General features: G+C 42.7%; 1 protein-coding gene across 4 annotated transcripts in view; it reads left to right on the forward strand.

Annotated features, from left to right (window-relative positions):
* The first annotated feature begins 2,830 nt into the window (after window positions 1-2,830).
* Window positions 2,831-22,581, forward strand: part of tle5 (TLE family member 5, transcriptional modulator) — a 50,185-nt gene continuing 30,434 nt past the window's right edge. Inside the window, exons 1-2 of one of the 4 annotated variants that reach the window (XM_046050352.1) lie at window positions 2,840-3,494; window positions 3,607-3,797. In XM_046050352.1, the coding sequence (XP_045906308.1) occupies window positions 3,771-3,797 (27 nt within the window). In that variant the 5' untranslated portion in view covers window positions 2,840-3,494; window positions 3,607-3,770. Of the gene's footprint in view, window positions 3,798-22,581 lie in introns of all 4 variants that reach the window. The other 3 variants (XM_046050353.1, XM_046050355.1, XM_046050354.1) reach the window with 3 other exon arrangements.

Here is a 22,581-nt window from a genome sequence, read left to right on the forward strand (position 1 = left end):
ACAAAAATACCTTGTTATTATTACAAATGTGCATTTGTCAGCTCTTTAGAGGAGATCTGGCTCTCAGTAGTTTTGAGATTTTTTCAAAGCAACATGAGGCAACCAACACATCTCGAAAAAAGCAGACCATCTGTGCGCAAACTGTATAGACTAAGAGAAACCGTGGCCATAAATTTTAACCAAATATCTTAAGTGTATTACTCACATGGCCAGTGGTGGAAGTCCCACTTCTCCTAATACTTCTACTAGGATGGATTAAATGCAGAGATTGAATTTTACTAGACGTTGTACTGTGTATGACTGTGTATGTGACAATAAACTCAATTTGATTTGATTTGAAATACTGTACTTAACTTATACTCCACTACAGTACAGAAGTAAGTATTGAACTTCTTACCCCAGTAATTTATTTGCTAAATTTAGTTACTTTACAGAATCAGGTTATTAATTCAAAATATTATCAACAAATTCAGTATAGATTAAGCTACAGAGCAGTATTTAATGCAGTTAAAATTAGCTCCACCTTTACCAGCTGCAACATTAAAGTAATACATACATTATGAATCAATCAATAATTGTAATCCAATACAATAATATACATTATTCTGATATATGTATATGTACACACACTGATCAGCCATAACATTATGACCACTGACAGGTGAAGTGAATAACACTGAAATTGTGATGGCTAGACGACTGGGTCAGAGCATCTCCAAAACTACAGCTCTTGTGGGGTGTTCGGTCTGCAGTGGTCAGTACCTGTCAAAATGGTCCAAGGAAGGAAAAGCGGGAAACTGGCGGCAGGGTCACAGGTGGCACACAACTAGCGGCTGTGGCTCAGGAGGTAGACGGGTTACCCGTTAATCGGAAGGTCGGCAGGTCAATCTCTGGCTCCTCCAGGCTGCATGTCGAAGTGTCCTTGGGCAAGATACTGAACCCCGAATTGTCCCTGGTGGCTGTTCCACCAGTGTATGAATGTGTGTGAATGTTAGTTTCTGTCTGAGCACTTGAACGGTGAATGCGATGTAGTGTAGAAGCGCTTTGAGTGGTCGAAAAGACTCAAAAGGCGCTATACAAATACGGAGCATTCACAACTTACAGGACTACAGGACCTGCTGCTAATGTCTTGGAGCCAGACACAACAGCACACCTTAGGCCAAAGTGCTGGATCATTTTGTGGAGCAGCAACTGTTCCATTAGGGTCTGAGCTGCTTGTATCTGATGCTGGCTGTACATCTCTGGCTGTGCTCGAACTGTGTCTTTCACCTGGGTCTGTACTGGAACTGGCTGAGGGTGGATGTGGATCAACTGTGCTTGTACTAGCTGACAATCCAGCATCTACTCTACTAACAAAGCATAGCCTCTGTAAATTATAGATAACAATACTTGCTAGAAATTAATGTTTATAAACTCCATTAGGCCCATTCAAACTGGCTCCCCCAGGTTTCCTTTTAATACATTTTTAAAGGTAAAATATTATTTATACTATAGGACTTAAGGCCTCAGGTCTGTTTTGGGTAAGGGTTAGGGTCAATTAAAAAGGGGGGCCTACACAACATTAGGCAGGTCTTCATAATTTTACGGCTGGTCGTGTGTGTGTATATAAAGTGGTGGGAAAAGGTGTTTGCCCCCTTCCTGATTTCTTAGCGCAGCGACAATTTATCCAAGAAGTCACAAAATAACTCACAACACACAAAAACTCCATGCTTCACTTACCTCAGTTAAAGTCAGTGTTCATGTCTCCACCATAAGAAAGAGACTGGGCAAACATGCCCTGCATGGCAGAGTTCCAAGACGAAAACCACTGCTGAGCAAAAAGAACATAAAGGCTCATCTCAGTTTTGCCAGAAAACATCTTGATGATCAGAGACAAAAGTTGAACTTTTTGGAAGGTATGTTCCCCATTACATCTGCCGTAAAAGTAACACAGCATTTCAGAAAAGGAACATCATACTAATAGTAAAAATGGTGGTGGTAGTGTGATGGTCTGGGGCTGTTTTGCTGCTTCAGGACCTGGAAGACATGCTGTGGTAAATGGAACCATGAATTCTGCTGTCTACCAAAAAATCCTGAATGTCTGGCCATTCGTTCGTGACCTCAAGCTGAAGCGTACTTGGGTTCTGCAGCAGGACTATGATCCAAAACACACCAGCAAGTCCACTTCTAAATAGCTTAAGAAAAACAAAACGAAGACTTTGGAGTGGCCTAGTCAAAGTCCTGACCTTAATCCGAACGAGATGTTGTGGCATGACCTTAAAAAAGCAGTTAAGGCTCGGAAACCCTCTGCTGTGGCTGAATTACAACAATTCTGCAAAGATGAGTGGGCCAAAATTCCTCCACAGCGCTGTAAAAGACTCATTGCCAGTTATTGCAAATGCTTGATTGCAGTTGTTGCTGCTAAGGGTGCCCCGACCAGTTATTAGGTTTAGGGGCAATCACTTTTTCACACAGGTCCATGTAGGTTTGGATTTTTTTCGGCCATAATACAAACATTCATTTAAAAACTGCATTTTGTGTTTACTTGATATCTTTGTCTAATATTTCAATTTGTTTGATCTGAAACATTTCAGTATGACAAACATGCAAAAAAATAAGAAATCAGGAAGGGAACGCTTTTGCTTAGGACCTGCCTTCAGTCCTGTTGTTAGTGGGATGAGAGGTTTAGGTGAAGTTAGGGCCATTTGTGCCTGCAGTCAACCAGTGCACTGATAAACAGCCATTACCCGTCCTGTGAGACTGTGTGTGGTGACCTGTCCACGTGAGGCGCTAGCTGCTCAGACATCAGCCGGCTGAGGAGGTAGATCTGTGGTGTGTAGATCGGTAACGCGGACCGCTCATCTGGCCGCTGTGTTTCTGTGTGGGGCGTACAGCTCAGCAGCCCTAACCTACCAGCTCCAGGAATGGACTGACTTTTTAGCTACCCCACCGCTGACAAAACCACTCTTGTTTCTCCACTGCTCCTCTGTTGAAGGGATAAGCGTTCAGAGTTTAAATCAAGCCTGGAATCGTTTTAATTTGAAGTTGGTTTTGCCGTCTGAGCTACAGCAAAGATTCGGAGGTTTTTTTTCACTCGCGCGACTTATTTGTTGCCGTTAGGACGAAACGGGATTCAACTTAAACGAACCCGCAGACATTTTGTTATTTCTGAGAATTAGTCCCCCCCTCTTGCCTCATACTTTTTCAGCACGCAGCTGTCTGAAGAGAGCGAGCTGAAAGCTTGGAAGGACCACCAGAAGGCGAAGGAAGAAGCCATTAACGTTACCCTCCGCTCGCTAGCTACATCCAAACACCGCGGTGTGCATAACGTTATTAATTTTCTTGCGTTGAGCTTGCATCGCCGCTGCCGCTTGTGCGTTAAAGCGGAAAGCTTGCAGCAGCGATGGATCATTTTGACTGACAGCTTTTTAAGAATTAGCTAGCTTAGCCACCGAGGAGCCAGCTCTAATGGTGGTTTCCTGTTCACAGACGCAGTAAATACGGAGTCGGGACAGGTATAGCTGAATCGTTTTGCATCACCCAGACAAGACACCGAGTCTTTTTACCTCGCCGACGTCTGAAAAGTGCGTTACTTATATTCAGCTTGTTGTTTTGTTGTTGTTTTAGTTGGGGGTCGCTAGCTACCGTTAGCTAGTCATCCCGCTAACGCTGGACAGCTCCTGTTTAAGGCTGGGCTAGCTTTGGACAAAGGACCAACGCGAGGAAAAATATAAACACAGGGCACTCAGTTGATCGTGTTTGGGAAGGAAAGCAACAAACAAGGAATTGACATGATGTTTCCACAATCAAGACACTCAGTAAGTGTTTTTTAATTTATCATTAGTTCAGAAATTAACGTTAGGCTCTACTGTAAAGATTTTACCCAGGCAGGTTAGTTAGGTTAGGGGAATTAATGCATGCAATGTGTTTTTTGACAGCACATTGTAATTTAAATAGAGAAATAATAATAGACACTGGGGATGTTTAAACAGTAGTAACGTGTGTTTTTAAATGCAGCGTTTAGTTCTGCAGAAGATGAGTGGTTTGGTGGTTATATAGACATGACACGATGAGGAAGGAAACCCTTTGTATTTGGCTTTAAGACTATTAAACTTTTTTCCAGATGATGGCATATAATAACTCTAATGACTGCTCAAATATTTCACTACCATTTTGTCATTTGACTGCATTCTCCATAATGCCTAAACCACATATTTATTAGCTGCAGTCATGTCATGTTACCCAGAAATGGGAGCGAAATGTTGGAAGTGCTGTCTTTTGCTGTCGTATGGCTGCTGAGCCACTCAATATTCACTGTACACTATCATGTTCAGGTGGGTGTTTTTATGACTGGAAAAAGGCACATCTCTGTTTCCCTAAATCGCACGTTTCCATGGTAACAGAAACTCAGTCCAGGGCATGCATTCATCAGTGATGAGGACTCTCAGCCCATTGGTCAAACATTTATGTTAAGTGACTGGCAGAATTGTGTTGCTTGTCAAAGTATAAATATCCATTTGTGTCAGAACTGCGTTGGAGCAGGGATTCTTTCAGGCTAACAGGCTCAAATTAAAGAATTGTGTTTCTGGCTGGGACCCAGACTCAAATGGACAATATAAGCGGGCACAGTTGGCTTGTTGTGGTGCCATAAGAAACCTGCCTGAAACCCAGATTTCCACCTCCCAGTTTTTGTTGCAGATTCACCTTGCCTTATAACAAAAAGGCATTTGTGTAAGTGTGGCGCAGGTAAAGAAAACCGCAAGAAGACTGATAAGTTTCCAGGGGCTGTGCCCTATGCTTCTTCCTGGCAGCGTCTTGTCGCCGCCACTAGTTGTTTTGCTGCTGAAAGGGGAAGAGCTGTTTGCTGAAGCTAGAACCTGAATGTCTTTTGTGACATGACTTGTTTGCCCTTTGGCAGTCAGTCTGTGTGGCAATGTGATTGTGCTGTGCTGTGGTGCTGATGTGTGTTCTCAGACTAGTGAGCAGGATGTGAGCGTTTCAGAACCTCTGGTCACAGCCTGGCTTGTCAGATCAGTGAAATCCTGTATAAGCGGCGTGCGACACTAGTTCAACCTAAGTGTTAAGTGTGAAACTGATCCAAAAGGATGTATTTCTTTTAAGAACCATTCCAACTTCAAATCAAAAAACTTACTACAGTTTTGGCTATAGTAGCATTCCTCAATCATATATCTGTCTCTATATTAAATAACATCTTATCATGGCTCTTTTTTAAATGAAAAGGCTTCAGGCTCTCCATTTTGTGCTTTTCATATGTCTGCTAAACAACCCAACAGTGGCCCCTCAAGAGGAAACCTTTTTAATCAGGCTGTACAGTTTGGCTGCACTTTTTGTAATATCCTAAAATTAAAGTCACAGATGGCATGCCCATTCTTAATGATGTCCAGATAATACTTACTTCCACTTAATTTCAGGGAATTACTGGGGCAAGATGTCACTTTAGAGCCCTGCTTTCAGACCACCCTCCTCCCTCTGGGTGAAGTGTTGAGGCAGTCACCTCCTGATGGGGAGAGAACTCAGTCACCTTTTTCCAAGGTGAGAGCAGCTGGGCCACTCCACTCCTGCCTGCCTGCCTGATAGGAGGTCATTTTTCTAATCCAATTGAGTGCCCCTATGCTGCTTGATTGGAGTATTAAGACCCAACACACAGGATTAAAAATGGGGTTTGGGAATTTAGCATGTCTCTTCACCGGCGCTGCTGCAGCCGGTTCGGTCTTAACCAGCTACAACAAGCCATTTCCAATCCCCTACAAATATACCTGTGTACGTACCCTCCCCCCACCTTCTGTGGCTTTATACATAAATATAATGTACACACACACACGTCTTCCCTCTTCAAATCCTCTTTCTCCTCATCTGTGGCTGCTGTCACAGGTGCCCTGAGGATGGGGAGAGTGTGTGACACCCATATAGATAGGAGTGTCACAGATAAGGAGCTGGGGGATGAGAGAGTAACAGGACTGCCTCATAATGACAGATGATGGATCTCTCAGACTGACTCACTCACCACCGGATCTGGTTTCCTTTTATTTTCCTTTGTTCATTCTGTAGTAACATCAGCATTAAAGTTCCATACTGGCATATGATGTGAACAAAAGCGTTACATTTCCATTATGGATATGCACAATCAAGGATCCTCCCATGTATGCTGCCTCGAATTTAAAGCAGCAGAGGAAGTTGTATTGATGGTGGCAGTGATATGTCGTCACATTGCATTAAAATAACGTTAAGGTGTTTCCTGTGTTAATGTAAAGTGTATGTGAAAGGGGGCATATGGCTTTTAGCTGTTTCATATTTAGACACAAGAGAGACATTTTCCAGTCCAACTGGGCCAGGCCATTTTTTCCCCCCATTTGGGTGGTTGCTGCTTTGTTTCCAGAGATGCTTGTTACGGGTTCACCGCCTTCTTCCACAGTTTAACATTTTGTTTTGGTGCCTATTATGTGTTCAGAATTAATAGTCATGCCTAGTGGAAGTGCTTTCTTTTTTTATAGATTTCTGGAATTATCTGGGAAACAAAAACAATGATTTGATAAAAAGAAGACCAAGCTTTAACAGAGATTTGTGACCTTTTTTTTTTTTTTTACATCAGTGGGCACATTTTAATCCACTGTCACAGGTTATGGGCACAGTTCATTGGTTTAAAAGGAAAAAGCTTCATTTGGTAGTGGCAAAGTGCCTGACCCAGTTGATAGCATTTGCCATATTGTTTGGGTGTTGATTAATCCTAATGCAGCTTCAACAAAGCTGGCTGTGGCGTGTAAGTGGAGCAACAGAAAGGCCTGTTGCCAAAGCCGGAGAGTAGCGCAAGTAATATAGAGGCGAAATGTCTCAAGCCCCCTGAGCCCATGCTCGACTGTAGAGATGGCCACAGGTTGCGCACACACACACACACACACACACACCCACCCCACTCCCCACTTGTCTCCCTTTATCATGCGTTTCCTCCCAGATCTGATGTAGTGGTGGGAGGGTCAGGGGCAGAGGGTGCACAGGCATTATTAAGCCCACTTGAATTAACAGGACAGCCCCCAGCCTTTCGTCTAAAGCCTCCAGCTGAGGGGAGCTTAATCCCCATGGTCCCCTGTCTCGCCCATTAAACAAACTCCCCCCACCCCTGCTCTATCGCTCTGCTGCACATACAGACAGGAACGTGTGTGTGTGTGCGCGTGTTTGTTGGTGGGGGGTACTCGACATTAAAGTGTGTACACAGACGCACACATACATACACAGAAGAAAACGTGAGTACAGCACAGAAGACACGGACGTACACACTTTACCTCTCCTCTGCTGGTAATTATTGCTGTGGCACATGCATAGATATAAAAGGATTTTTTCCCTCTCACCCACACAACATCAGCCACAAGGACACAGACATACTGACCAGCCTCAAGGGTCTTACCTGTTTTTTGTATCTAGGGGAACAAATTGAATGTGGGGCTTGACACATGCAGTGCAGCAGATGTCTGGGTCATTAAGGTTAGGCCAGCTGATTAGCATGACAAACAGAGCCCCACAGTCCACCACACACACAAAACCCCCTCCCCCCCACGCTGCAGGAGGCCCTGCTTTGAGTGGCTGAGTTGAGGCCATGGGTCACAGGTGATGTTGATTTTTGTGAAGGGCCACAGTGGTTGATTGTCAAAATGCTTTGGGGTTGGTTGAAAGGGAGGGCTGTAGACTGGTGCAACCCTTCTCTTCTTGAACACACGCAGACTTGGCAACGGAGATGCATGTGAAATCACATTCAAGCACACTGAATTATCCCCCCCTTTTATATAATAATATGCGCATTTCATTTTAAATATGTCTTTTGGGCATTTTATGACTTTATTTAGCACCAGCAGAGAGATGACAGAAAACGCGTGAGAAAGAAATGCAACAAAGGTTCCCAGCCTTGGTCGAAGCAGGTACGTTATGGTTTATGGTCGACATCTTAACCTCTAAAACACAGGGCGCCCCAGATATACGCACTTTCAAACTTTCAACCATCATTAGTCAAGTCTCCATCCAAAATTTATATAAATTGAAACTGACTTTCCAGAGAAGAAATTCAACTCTATAACTGATCAGTGAAGAGAGGCTCATGGTCTTGTCTTCTTGTATTTGGTTAAAGACGAGCAGCTGTGTTTTTGTACCATCTGAAGGCGTGAGAGAGGTGTTTGGCTCAAATCTGAATACAGTGAGTTTACAATAATCTAACTGAGATGATATAAGCATAGATGATCTTGTCGATCAGGTTGAGAGAGAAAACATCTGATCTTTGAGATGCTCCTTAATTGGTTATGAATGTAAGAGAGTAATACAGATAAAATTAGATAATCACTATGGGATAATATAGCCTGATATGTTGTGAAAATACATTATCTGGAAATTCAGATGGCATATGTTCATTTTGTTGGACATGCTAAGGCCACATAAGCCTTCAGCTATATAAAATTTCTGTCAAGTGGCTGTCTACCATTTCCAAATTGTAATTAGTTGTTTATAAAGCAAACGTGGTGAAGTGTGTCGGCAAGTAAGGGATTCTCAGATTCGGATCTTAATGACTCTGAGATGCTTTAGATCCGTGGTTCCCAAACTTTTTTCCTTGGCGCCCCCCCTACTTTTATCTAAGAAAAGCTGAGCCCCCCCCAACAGCTGACAAAACACACACACACAGAAAAAGATGATGTAATTACTTACTAATAGCGAAAAAATGGAGTCAAATGACACCTCCATGGCTATGTGTAAATCAGTGCCAGCTCTTGGTTGGCCTTCACCAACAGTCTCCTGGTATTTTTTTTCTTGGTATTAAACAATACCAAGAAAGGGGTTTATAAGGTGTAATAACAAAATAGCCTATAGGCCTACAGCTTGCACTAACTTAAGTGTTTTCAACATATACTTTACTTGGGCGGGCCAGACAGGTATAGTCGCACCTGTCAAAGTATATATGGCAACCCACTTTAGCATTTTGCAGAGAAACGGTGAGGGAGAGGTCATCTGGTATTATGTTTACGGACACGCAGGAAATATTTACATTACGGAGCGACAGTGAAGGCACCACTGCAGATGTGACTCCCTAAAGTTAAGTTTCAGTTTCGGTCCACATGCGGCGCACTTGAAAACTGAATCACGGGCGAGTTTATTAAACACGGCGACTTTATGAAACGTACTGCTTATGGAGAAAGTCAGCATACACATAACAGGGAGAGAGAGACAGACAGACAGAGGCGGAGCCAGCCGGCGTGTTTTCCGTGAGAGACCAGAGGTGCCGGCTAGGGGGGTGTGTGTGTGTGTGTGTGTGTGTGGGGAGAAGAGCAGAGGAGCGGATTCAAGTAAATAAAAACTAATCTAAGGTGGAAAATACTGTTAATACAAATAGCCTACAATATAACAATCCAATGAGCGGGTGTGTCGCGGTTCTGTCTCTCGGATCCGCGACACCAGATCGTGGACTTTTGTGTCGCGATTTTGGTCTCTGTTTCAAAACCGTTACAGCCCTACTACTAAGTAGTCTGCCTACTATTTTCAGTGAGGAAAAAATGTATACAGACTTTTGTATAAATTATGTAGCGTGTTATCACAATTTTTTTTAAATGTGCAAACCAAAGTTTTTTTGACAACCTCAAAACAGATAAAGCTTTGAGCACCCCCTGTGATCTCTGGCGCCCCCCCAGCTTGGGAACCCCTGCTTTAGGTGACAGTCATGTGTCAGCATTTTCAAATGTATCCTCTTTAGAGAGCAGTTTTTGAAAAGGTTTGTGTTTAGTGCCCCTTGTTATACAGCTTCAGGTGTGTTGTGAATACAACTAAATCACAAGCACACGCGCACACACACACACTTTCTGCAATATCTCTTTAGCGTTCACAAGCGTACACCAGAGCAGCTTCTGGTTTAATGGAAATACTGAATCAAGGAGACAGAAAATACCACTCTATGAATGATGCAGTCCCCTGCTGGGCCAATCAGTTATAGCACTTTCACAGTGTGATTATTTATTGTGTTGTACAGAAATAACTGAGAAGAAGAATCTGTATGGCCACTCTTTAGAAATATACAAAATAAATTGAATTGACAGATTGCAAGACAACATAGGTGAGATCGAGACAATACAAGGCAGCTTATTTGTGTGGTTTATTGCTGTCATCAGATAAAACATACTATAAAAAAGAACCGTTTAAATAACTAAATCTATTTTGGTGTAAATTTATGTTTTTGGAGGGAAACAATATCACAGGATATGTACAAATACGTTTTAACGTTTTGTAATTTATTGTATAGTTGAAGGGGGGGGGGGGGAAAGATGTACAAGCTGAACTGGATCTGTATCTCTTTGTCTTCTTTGGCCACTTTGCTTTACATAAATTCCTGCAGCAAATTCACCAGAAAGAACGTGAATATAAATAAAACCAGATGTCAGCTGAGTCGTACCATACTTTTGGTTTTGCTCAAAACTGCAGGAGTTACTGGTGTGTGTGTGTGTGTGTGTGTGTGTGTGTGTGTGTGTGTGTGTGTGTGTGTTTCTGCTGAATTTTGGACTTATGTGCAGTTTTGTGTTTGTATGCGTGTGTGTCCGTGCATGCGCTTGAGGATGTTATGCATGTAGAGAAAAAAAGTAGAATGGAAATGAGTTTGTGTGTGTTGTGTGGGAGTGAAGGTGGGGGGTGTGTGGAGTGAAGCGGCTGCATCAGTATTCAGCAGTGGCTCCCTATGAAGAGTGTGTGGGAGGTGGGAAGGAGGGAGGGGGTGGTGGTGGTGGGCGGGGCAGCCCTTCCTCAAAGCAGAACGGTGCAATGGGCTGGAACAAAGCGGCTCGACAGGGGGCTGCTTGATTGGCCCAGCCAAGGCCCTTAGACCTGCCAAAACGCAAGGCGCTGCACCAGTTCAGACAAGAGAATTAGCTGCTCTGTTTGTGTGCCTAAGAGCAGTAAAAGCAGGACTGGAACAATATGCCGCCACATCTCCATCAAGATCTCATTCAGACACCGTGAGGAATCACAGCAAGGCAGTGAAAACCTCGATTCAGTGTGTTTGTCAATCAAGGAGGGGGGAGTTGGTGAGGGCGGACGTCCACTATGAGACAGGACGGGTTTAAATTGTGTTGTATTCAGAATACATGTTGACAGGTATTGCCACCACCCTGCTGTGAGGTCGATGCCCCGCTAGTCCAGAGTGCAACCAGTCACATCCTTATGCTAGATATTTGCAACTGTGTACCCTGTCAATTGTGTCACTCAGGCTAATTAAATTTTCTTAGTGTAAACAGGTATTGAAGACTGAAAATAGAACCGTTTAAATAACAACTAGGGACTGCATTGGTGTGGGCTTGTCGTTACAGATGCCAGTGTGAACACATTGTCCAGGAAGTCCAGATTTAGAAATAGATTGATTAGTTTGAAGGATTAGCAGTTATCACCTGCACAGCAGTATGCAGTACTAGATGCCATTTCACGACTGGAAAGTTTAACCTTTTTGTCAGATAATCCTTTGGGTTTTTTTGGCTGGGGCCATCCGCAATGGTGTTGGCACCACTGGAGTCTGACGCTAAAGTCATGGTTATGTTTGATACAAATTTGTTTGTACAATCTGTTGTCCAACCATGTCTGAAGGCAAAAGTCTTCATAGTTGTTCCAAAGGGCAACACTTGTAGGAGTTGTGAAAGTCCTGCTGTCATAGAGATGGGAGAGACTTTAGGAATTTCTTTTCTTTAAGGCATTCATTGCATTGCCCTGGTTTGTACGTACGAAAAGTGACAAAAGTAGTTGTGTGAAGAATTTAAAAAGCAAATGCGAGAGAGAAGTTAAAACCCTGTTTTAGGTGCTGTTCGACCATCCGACAAGCACTTTGGTGGAAATATACTAAGGTCTTAACACACAGTGAGCACACTGAAATAAATGACATTGTAATTCTGTCGGTCTGAACATGGCCTAAGACATGCAGAAATTTCATTATAATCTAGCATAATATAAAGATTAGATTGGGACTCATTAGCAGATACTCAAAATGAAATTACTTTGATCGGAGGCAGAGGAAAAGATGATTCTACTTTTAAAACTTTTAACGTGCAAACTTTAGTGCCGGTGCCTCAGTTAAGCAGATGCAACAGAAGTTCCCTGGTGTCAGCCACATGACGGCACTCCAGCTTTCTGTTTTCATTGTCCACTTATTTGTTGCGAACTCTGGGACTAATCTTCCTTTCCTCCCTCCCTGTCTCCCCTTCTCGCCGGCTGTTGTAAGTAATAACCTTGGTTTTTACAAGCAGGCATCAATCATCTGCACAACCGTACTGGGTGTAATCTAAGAGCCCCCCTTCTGTGAGGCTCTAATCTCAGCCATGGTCTCCAAACCCGCAGCCGTGTCGGCCTCACCACTTTCCCCACTCTTGACAAATTGCCCATTTCCCTTGGCTTTGCAATCGCTGCACTATTTTCCTGTGTGTGTGTGTGTGTGTGTGCGTGTGTGCGTACTACATTTCTGTGCATTTGTGTTTGCGCGGCAGTGTGCCTTAAGTGTCATGTTTGTGTGTGTTTGTACTGTGCGCTTGGCTGGCCTTGCACAGGGGGGTCAAGATAGTTCTGCAGAGTCGGGAGGGAGGCCAAGCCATGCCAAGCCTATGTTTGCAAGGGCACTTCACTCGAAGTGATAAAAGTAGAATAATCCCCTTTAAAGCGCCTTAACGAGGTCAAATCTGTTGGGCTGCAAGGGGGAGGTGTGTGTGTGTTGTGGGGATAACGCTGCAGAAATGGGGGTAAGCCTTGGCTTGGTTCGTGAGAGATAATAATCAAAATCAAATTCCTGGCCCAAACAGGATTAGGCTCTCCCCGCGCTCTAAAGCCCCTGTCCAGAGCGGCTGAAGACACAATCCTATTCCTCAGCCTCCTCTCACACACAACACACACACACTGAGCCGCTAACATAGCGAGTCTCGCTTGGCCCAGACAGAGTTGGCCGGGGTGAGCTTGGACGCGGGCCAGTTTGCCCTGGCCCTCTCTCGGATCACTGGGCACATACGCTTTAGTCCAAACACTAATCTGGGATATTTAGATGGAATTGTTTGGTTGGATCTATTCTTAGATGGAGGATGTGATCTTGTTTGGTGCTGGTGTATTAGCAAAAGGCTTAAGCCCTCAATGTCTGGTTCTGTGCATCATGTCACGATGGATTTTTGCTGAGAGGTTTGCCTACATGTTAATCGCACAACAGGGTTCAAAGTTGCCCAAAGCCAATCTTTACTTGCCCCTATATAAATTGTTTTATTTATTAACGGTTGTTAAATAACAACAAGACTAAAGTTAATTGTCATGTTTAATCTTTATAAATAATTAAGTAAATGAATCAGAACAAGGTCACAGTGTGTCCTAGACGCCAAGCGACATTCTGAAAATGACAAATGACAATCCCCCCTCCTTCTCCCCAGATATGGACTAGTTAACTGTGTGTGTTAATCATCAAAAACTTTGTCTTTACCTGCTGCCATTTAATAATTTAATTAAAAGATGGGTATTTTTGATTGATTCGATCGATTCAACTACTCTTATTGTTTCTCCTTATCAGTTCGGTTCTTTATCAATACTCTAATCAGTTATTTTTCACTACTAAATCATTGCTTTTTAAAAAAAAAAAAAAATTTTAAACGGAGAATAAATTCAGAACATTGCATTGAAAATGGAATATTTTAAATGTAACTACATATTTTTTTTTTTCCAGAGCAGCAACAGTAAAGTTTACAACAGCAAAGTCACTATATACACTCAATAATGTCTCAGTGGAAACAAATCTAAAATGTCAATAAAATAAATTATACTGTGTGGAGTTCAGTAAGCATGAAGAACTCAGACATCAGTCAGTATCAGTCCTTCCTCCTCCTTCTGCTGCTGCTGTTACTCACTGCCTGCAGGTACATTTTGTAGAGAGGAGCAGCAGGATTGTCTCAGCCAGCAGCTAAGTTTACATGGATGTGCGAAATTTTAAAGGTTCATGGCTAGGGTTGGACGATGTCTACCAAATTTCTATCGGACGATGTCTACAATGGAAAAAAAGGGTTAGACGATGTCATCGGGCACGCGCGCGGGGGTCTTCCTGCACAGACTTCACTCGGTAAAAATTGGTAGACTATTAACTTACGTTACAAGTCGCGTTGGATATTTTACGCATGGACCAGGTAAAGCACGGTGAACACAGAGAGTGCAGATGTTGGTTTTTATTTGTTTGATAGGCTACGTCAATAATAGGGGTGGGAGAATTAATCGATTCTTAGATGCATTGCGATGCGGACGTGGAAGATTATGAATCGATTAACATATGTCTAAAAATCTAAAACAGTCTTCCCATGTATTCCGCACACCACCGCTGCGGAATGAAGAACCACCCTGCTAAAATGTCACAATCATTAATATCAATGCGCAAGTGAGGATTTTACCACACATTTCACCACACTGCAAGCATGGTGACACACTATATGCTGTATGTCATTACTAACTAACCTACTAGTCAAGTGTTGAGAACATGAGGTACAAGCTTAGACTAAACTGGTGTACAGCTCTGTCCTGTACACATACTCTACATCCTGATAATTAACTTTATATGTCTGTTTTCAGAGGAGTCTGGATGTCAAAGAAATAAAGGGCCATAGGGCTGAGGTTAATAAAGTAAATTCCTTTTAAGCTAATTAGGAGATGTTTCTTTAGGATTTTAATGCGTAAATTAAATGCATAGTATTTGTCCAGGGATCCTTTTTAGAAAAAATTATTCATCAAGATGTATCGATAATCGTTTTATAATCGAATCGCAGCCCTCTGAATCGTAATCAAATCCTGAGGTGCCCAGAGATTCCCACCCCTAGTCAATAATGAGCCGAAGTGCGGCTCACCTGCTGCCGTGATAAGGGATCTCGAGTGGATATATACGGAAAAAACGAGTTCTCAGTCTTTTAGTCTTTATAAAACATACTGCTGATGGAGAAAGGGAGGCAGGTGCAAAGCATAATTAAAAACAATAATAATAATGTTATTATATGTCATTAAAACCTGCTTTCACACTGTGGTATAATGTGAAAATTTGAGATTTTTCTTTTTTGCTGGGGGGTGGGGGTTTTACAATCACAATGCCGATGGACGATGGCATCGTCTATCAGCCCAACCCTATTCCTGGCAAACTGAGCTAGACACACAGACGGTTTGTAACAATCGCTGTTAGCCAAGCTAGCGTGCTGTGTCATCCATCCACTTTGTCATCATCCATCCAAAGACTAGTGCACTTGGATGGATGAGAAACTGTGGACAGAGCAGATTAAAATATGGCTTTCTACATCAAAGTTTTGGCTTTTTACTCGCAAAGGTTTTATTGACTTGTTGTTATTAACGAGCAGGGCTTGACATTAACATGTGCTAACCCGCCAAATGTGGGTGGATTTCAGCCGTGGCGGGTAACACAGTCACTCCCACTAGCCACTTTGGCGTGATGAAAAATTGTAGTCTTTTCAAAAGGCATCTGAAATAACAAACAAATTGCAATTTGACATTATGACACTACAACTTCCATGAGTACTACCTGCACATAGTCCTTCAGACCTGTAGACCGTCAGCCTCCCATCTGCTTATAACCTGATAATATGATCTCACGGCGCTGGTTGCATGCACACACACGCACATCAACACAGCGTTCAGTCAGTGCGTGAGAGTGCGTGGCCGACCAGCGTGGAGAAAAAATGCACAGGAGAACGAGAGAGAGAAAAAAGACAGTGCTGAGACGGAGAAAAGGCAGGAGGAAAGTGCCTGTAAATGCTGCAAAATTACAGATATCATCATGATTAAGGGACATAGTGTCACTACTAGCAGGGCTGCCCTTATGTCACATCATATCATTATATCACAACTACCTTTTCAGAGTTAATTCTATGTTTTAATAGTAAGTAATCATGCCATGTAGGAAAGCAGGAGATGCGTTTATGGGAATTATCTGGAAAATAAAGACCTGTATACTCATTTCGGGTGGAAGTATCTCGAGTTATTCAGAGCTACCAGAGCTTCATGATGAGAAACACAAATCCAGTCAGTGCTCTGAGGAAATGCAGATTTACAACAAACACTCCAAAAGTGCACAAAAATGATATAGGCCTACATCAAATTCAAACCTGTCACCTTAATTGTGGATTTTTTCTCAGACAAAATAATTTGTTATTCTTTGGTCTTTGTTTCTAATGCAGATATTTGTTCTACTCAGTATTACAGTATTTACTGCTGTTAAAAATAAATAGTATTTCTGATTTTAAAAAAAAATAAATAAAAAATTCAGTTTTGTTTTTATCTTTTCAATTAATCTTACATCCATGCAGCACTTTTATTATTTACAATTAGAAGCTACTCTTTTTAGGTGTTTTTAAACTACATGTATTCAGAATAAAGGAGCTTTACACACAACCTTATCATAGCTAATGATATTAGTACATTTTAGCACGCCAATTTAAGCATGCCATTGTCAACTTTAATCAGATAATACGTCATTTTCCAACAACACAAATGTGGCTAGTGAAAATACTGCGTGGCTAGTAACTTTGGAAAACCTTTAGCCACATTCACTGGTGAGCAAAAAAGTCAATGTCAAGCCCGGTTTACAAGTATAGTTGTCGTCAACTCGAGTGATCGCCACCGCAGTCTCTCTGCTGTCTGGTGACTTACCTCTGTGTGCGTGTGTGTATTTTGTGTTTGTGTGTATGTGGAGGAGTAGACCCGACACAGTACAGGAGCGAGGCAGCAGAGTCATAATAATTTACACCAAAACTATGTGTTTATTTTTTACCACTTAACATTTAACTTACCCCTGGCAATCAGGCAGTACTTATTGTTGAGCCCTGCATAGCCTACCCCACGTGTTGTATTCACCAAATACACACAGCAAGACATAATTATCCCCTTCAGTAGGGTGACTGCCATGTGTAGAAACTTATCTTTTAGAGGAAATGTGCCTAGAAAATGGGAATATCTTCAGAGAGTTGGCACCTCCCATTGCAGAGTTGTGTTGAAATTCTCCAAATGAATTGCAATAATGCATCTAAACACCACTTTCCGTACCTGCCCTCAGTACTTTTCACAAAAGGCATTTATCTAAACCACGTACTCCGCTCACATCTAAGCTTTAATTTACCCCTACAATTTCTAATCTCTCCACCAAACTTGACTGAAAAAGGGTAATGATTATTTTGCTTTCAACAGAAACCCTTTCGCTTCTTTTTAGTCATTGTGTTATCTTTTGAATAATAATGTGTCTGCTGTCCTCCACACTGAAACTGGGCATTTGGAGTTAGTGATGGACAGAGGAAGGTGGATGGCTCAAATGGCATCCTTGGGACTGTTGCTATGGAGCAAACAGACTGCCTGCCGTTGAGAAATAGGCCAACTGCTCGTCAGTGTAGATCTTATGCATTCATTTAAAAGTAGGAGTGAGATAACATCCAGTCATTAGTGAGTGATTACAATGCCATGGCTCCATTCCTGCCCCCAACACAGACACACACACACACACACACACAAACACACTCCAACTGAGATGTAAACAGTCAGGCATTGCTCCAGGAAACACAATCCCCACACTGCAGGATTTATACTGAGGAGGATGTTTTCCAATGTATCCTGCTGTTATTGTGTGTCTTTGTGTATTGTATTTGTGTATGTGCTCTACTATGCACTGCATTCATGTAGTTGGTGTGTCTAATCCCTGTAGTGTGGTCTGTGTATGTGAAGCCGACCCCCCCCACCCCCCTGTAATCTCCATTCCTTCCCATCGCCTTTGTCAACTGATCTATGGAGCAGAAACAGCCTTAACCTGATTCTTATTTAAAATAGACATTATGTTTCACAGTAGATTTCACATGGATTGGACCAGATGATGAGGCCAAGGAGGGCGGGGGTGTGTGTGTGGAGGGGGGTGGTGACGGTGAGTGGGCTTCGGGGTGGGGAATGGGGGTGGGGCAGCAATTTCCTGAAACGATGAATCCCATTTATTCGCTGAAGACTGTCTCAATTGCCTCACCAGCGCACAAAGCTTTTTAATGCTTTAATTACGTCTCAAAGGAGCAGGGCAGAATCAAATTAGAGATTGTCCTACATTTAGGTGCTGTGTGTGTGTGCTATGCAAATTTTGCATGTGAGGGTTAGTGTGTGTGTGTGGGCTGTTGTATCCTTGTGTATGATTCATGGCAGGGAATATTTGTTCCTCTGGCAGACAAGCATCATACATAGGCTTATCACACCCCGCACACAGATGCACACATGCAAAATCTGTTCCTCACACACACCTATTCAGTGTTAAGGCTCTCTGTTTTGCTCTAACGCACATATCTTTCTCTATCACAGTCACACTGTCTAGGCTGTTCCTCTGTAATACAAACAAAAGCGTACACACATACACACGCACACACGTTAGCCTAGCCTCTCTCTTGCACAAACACATTTTAACTCTCAGCGTGTAGGTACCTTTTTTTTATGTCACAGCAGATGGCATGTGTCACAATATTAAGGCAGTATTTCATTAACATTATGGGCATCCATCTGTTGTGGACTCTGAGGCCCCCATAGAGCACCTTGTTTTGGTCACTGGCAGAGAGCGAGATAATAAACATTGTTAGCTGTTTCATAGAGCCTGAACAGGCCAGTATAGCCGGGTTGTGTTGTGGCAAAAATATCAGGGCAGCACTGTGAGAAATGTCCTTCAAACTCCTGCACTTTGCTGGATGTTTTATCCAGGATTTAGACTGTTTTGTGATGACCTTGAGAATTACTGGTAGACTGTTCTACAATAGGTAATATATTTTACATCATTAGCAAAACAAAACAGTTTCATATGACCGTTCTAATACTTGTGCCGCCAGTTGTGTGTGTCTGTTACACATTAGGCAAGAGGTTTCTGTATTTAATGGGGTTTTTAATAACAAAACTAAATTGTCATGGTTTTCTTCCCGTGCTGTTTGCAGGGTCGTAAGCAGGCAGTGTTGTAAGCTAGCGCATACATTAACATCCCCTCCAGCCAAGCTTTAAAATTATTGGCTGCCATCAGCCAAAACTGGTGCCATTTGAGCTGGGGTCAGTAAATACACTTTTTGCTGTAGAGTTCTGACCTCTGTTAATTATCTGTGAAACATTTTAAGTAGAAGATGAAGTGTGACAGTTATCTTGTTGCCCCAGGCATCCAGATGTTGGCTACTGCCAAACACTTTCTTTAGTCTGGTTGCCCCTGTGGAGTTATTATTCCACATTAAGAAATCCCTTGTTTCCATTTCCCTTAGTGTAGACTAGGGATGAAACGATTACCGGTTTAACGGTAAACCATGGTAAAATTCCCGACGGTTATTATTACCGTACACATTTTAATTACCATGATAACCGGGTACGTTTAACCGCGCTGTTATAATCTCACGGCAAACACTGTCCAGCGTCTCCCAGAAGCAGGTGCGCATGCACAGAATGCAATGTGTTTGTCTGGGTCATGACAACACGGCAGAAGACAACGCTGCGGAGATTTTTCAGTCACTCTGAAGTCCGGTCGTGTTTCAGTTTTTATGAGAGTGCTGAGTAATGGTTTCATCACTAGTACAGACATTCATGGTCCCCAGAGGATGAATCCCACTGACTTTGGCAATCTCTGATGTTTCATCTTGCACTACCACGAGGTTGACATTATTGGATGGATTGCTTTGGTCAATCACATTCTCAAGGTCTCTTGAGGATAAATTATGACTTTGGTGATCCTCTGACTTTTATTGTACCACCATTAGCAAGTCCAAGTTCTCACTCACTTGTGTCAATCCATCAAGTAGATGTTGAGCTATTTCACTGAACAAGTCTTTAAAGACATTCATGGTTTCCAGGTAATGAATCCTACTGAATTTGGTGATTCCCTGACATTTGCTCTAACCCCACTATTAACATTCTAGTTTTATGTGTGAAATGTCTTAATTTTTTGGATGGACTACCATTACATTTGGTTCTGACATTGCCCTCAGGATGATTTGAACTTCTGAAAGTAAAGACATTCCTATCAACCTATCAACTACTTTGTGTTTGGTGCTAATTGGCAAATGTTAGCATGCTAGCATGTGAAGTTAATGGTGCTTTTCCATTACCAGTTCCAGCTCAACTCGTCTCGACTCGGTTTGGCCATGCTCCGTTTTCCATTGCAGATGGTACCCAGATATAGTACCCCTCAATGGAACTGGTCGCCATAGCGACGCCACACACAACTGCTACGACGTAATGTTCAATGCGATACACACACTAGCGGTCCACACAGCTTTCTCTTTATTTAAGTTAAAACGTTTCAACATTACTCAGAATGTAAAGACAGATAAGCGGTATGAAAACCTTCCAACTGTGTTTTCCTCTACCGTTGTTGCTGCAGCGGTCTGTGTGACGGTGGGAGCAGTGGGCTCTGTGAGCGGGCGGCTGGCCGGCCTCGCGAGCACCTCCCGCGGGTTGCCGCAGGCTTCCCCCACCGTGCAGAGCTCCTCAACTCCGAAAACTTTCAAACACATTTTTGTTCCGCCATCACTTTTCGTTAAACTGTCAATATTTGAAATCTACACAGTACATACAAACTTCTCAGAAGTGGATTTGGTGATGAAATTACATACGAAAACTGTAAAATAAATTTTCTGTTGCTGCCCTCTGTCTGGCGCACGCAATGATGATGCAGTGAATAGTGACGATTCTCTCTGACCAATCAGTAGTCTGCCGTGTTTTCACTTCACATTTTAGTATCACTTCAGCTCGCATGGAACCTCAACGGAGGTGATACGAAAAAACTACCTGGAAGAAGGTACAGGTACAACTTTTCCACAATGAAAAACCAAACAAAGGCGAGTCGAGCTGGTACTGTGCAGTGTAAAAGGGGCTTAAGATGGAACATTATCCCTACTAAACATCAACACGTTAGAAATGTCATTGTAAGCATGATAGTGTGCTGATGTTAGCATAAAACTGAAGGGACTGCTGTGGCTAAGGACATATTGAATTTGATGTATACAGATAAAGTTAAAGTGCTAAGCTGTAAAAATTTAAATATGTCCCCTCCTGGGCTTTGTTTGTTTATTTTTATGATGTCCTGACTTTCAAAAGTTCCTCCTTTCCCTTTCTTGCTTTCTCTTCCCCTGTCTTTGTCTCCCTCTGTATTCCCAGTGGGACAGGATGCCCTACCTCGGGCTGTTGACTGAGAGAAACTTTGGTATTTTAAACGTTTGCATACTGCCGTACACAGGGAGGAAATCAGATCTAGGGCATCAACTCTCCCCTCAGGCACAGGGGGTAACCTGTAGGCAGGCAGGCAGGCAGACAGACACACAAAACACACACACACACACACACGCAATGTTCAGAAACCATGCCAGTGCAGGGAACAGTTATTGCTGTGTGAGTTGCATGGCTGCCTGTAGCTGAGTGCCTCATGTTGATACAGGCTCTGTGTGGCACAGACCCATATAGCCGAGCTGTTGTTTGCTGAGTTTGGTCCATGTCATACTGGCTGGAGAGATAATGGAAAAGGTTATTCTGCTTTACAGTTGGAGCCTCTGTCTCCAAGCAGTGGCTTGGTTTGTGTGGATTGGGGCTTTCTGTGTGTGGTGGCGGAATGATAATGTCAGCACTTCTCATGACATTTGAAAGTGTAATGGCTAGGGTCACTGTGGTCTTCACTGTTTTGCAGGACTGTGGGGGGTTTTTTTGTTTTGTTTTTTTGATGCCCTCTGTCTTTCTCTTCCAACCTTAATGCTTCTAAATTTGTCAGATGGAGGTGTTTTTGTGTGTGCAAAATATAATCTAATATATATTATATAATATGTCCAAACTCATACTGTATAATGCCATGATACCATGATGTATATAGGTTTTTATCCTGGAAGACTTTATTAAGAATGCATCCCCAGCTCTTAACTATGTTTCAGACAACCGCTATCTACTGAGCCTCAAAGCAAAAACTAATTCAGCCTTTGAAGCAAGCAGGTCTATTCCTACAACCTGAAGCAATCCTGTTGCTGAGCTTATTCTCTGGCCACGGTTCTGTGAATGCGAAGCAACCTATTTGTAGTTGTAAGCTGAGCGGCATGCCATGGGGAGCAGGCTAAAAAGCGTCAGGTCATTCCCAACAGTGACGGGCTAGCTTCCCGTAAGTGCTGCAATCAAATTTCAGATTTTTTTCCCCCCCTATGGCTGCTCAATTGTAATAGGAATATGTTGACCCACCCGCCGCCCCCCCGACCCATTATGCAGCCTACTGAGAAATAATGAGATTTTATCCCTATTTGGGTTTGATGCTTGCTGTGCTCTAACATACAACCAGACCATCCACCGCTGACTGGAGAATGTAGTGTGGACAGAATTACAATAAGGGCTAATGGCAACATCCAGGCTAGGTGAAAGAACGATGGTGTAGCTTGATGTATGAGGCCCAAGTCTTTTTGACATGACATGGGTGGCATTCGGTGCACAGCAAAGTTTAATCCAAAGTGCCTTTCAGTGAACACTTATACTATGGCAGGCAAAATTTAACTGGACTTTTAAGAACCTTGCAAGGCTCTGATACATAGTGCTTTATGTGTTTCCACTTGCAAACAA

This window comes from Micropterus dolomieu, linkage group LG05 (genome assembly GCF_021292245.1).
Source record: "Micropterus dolomieu isolate WLL.071019.BEF.003 ecotype Adirondacks linkage group LG05, ASM2129224v1, whole genome shotgun sequence".
NCBI lineage: Eukaryota > Metazoa > Chordata > Actinopteri > Centrarchiformes > Centrarchidae > Micropterus > Micropterus dolomieu.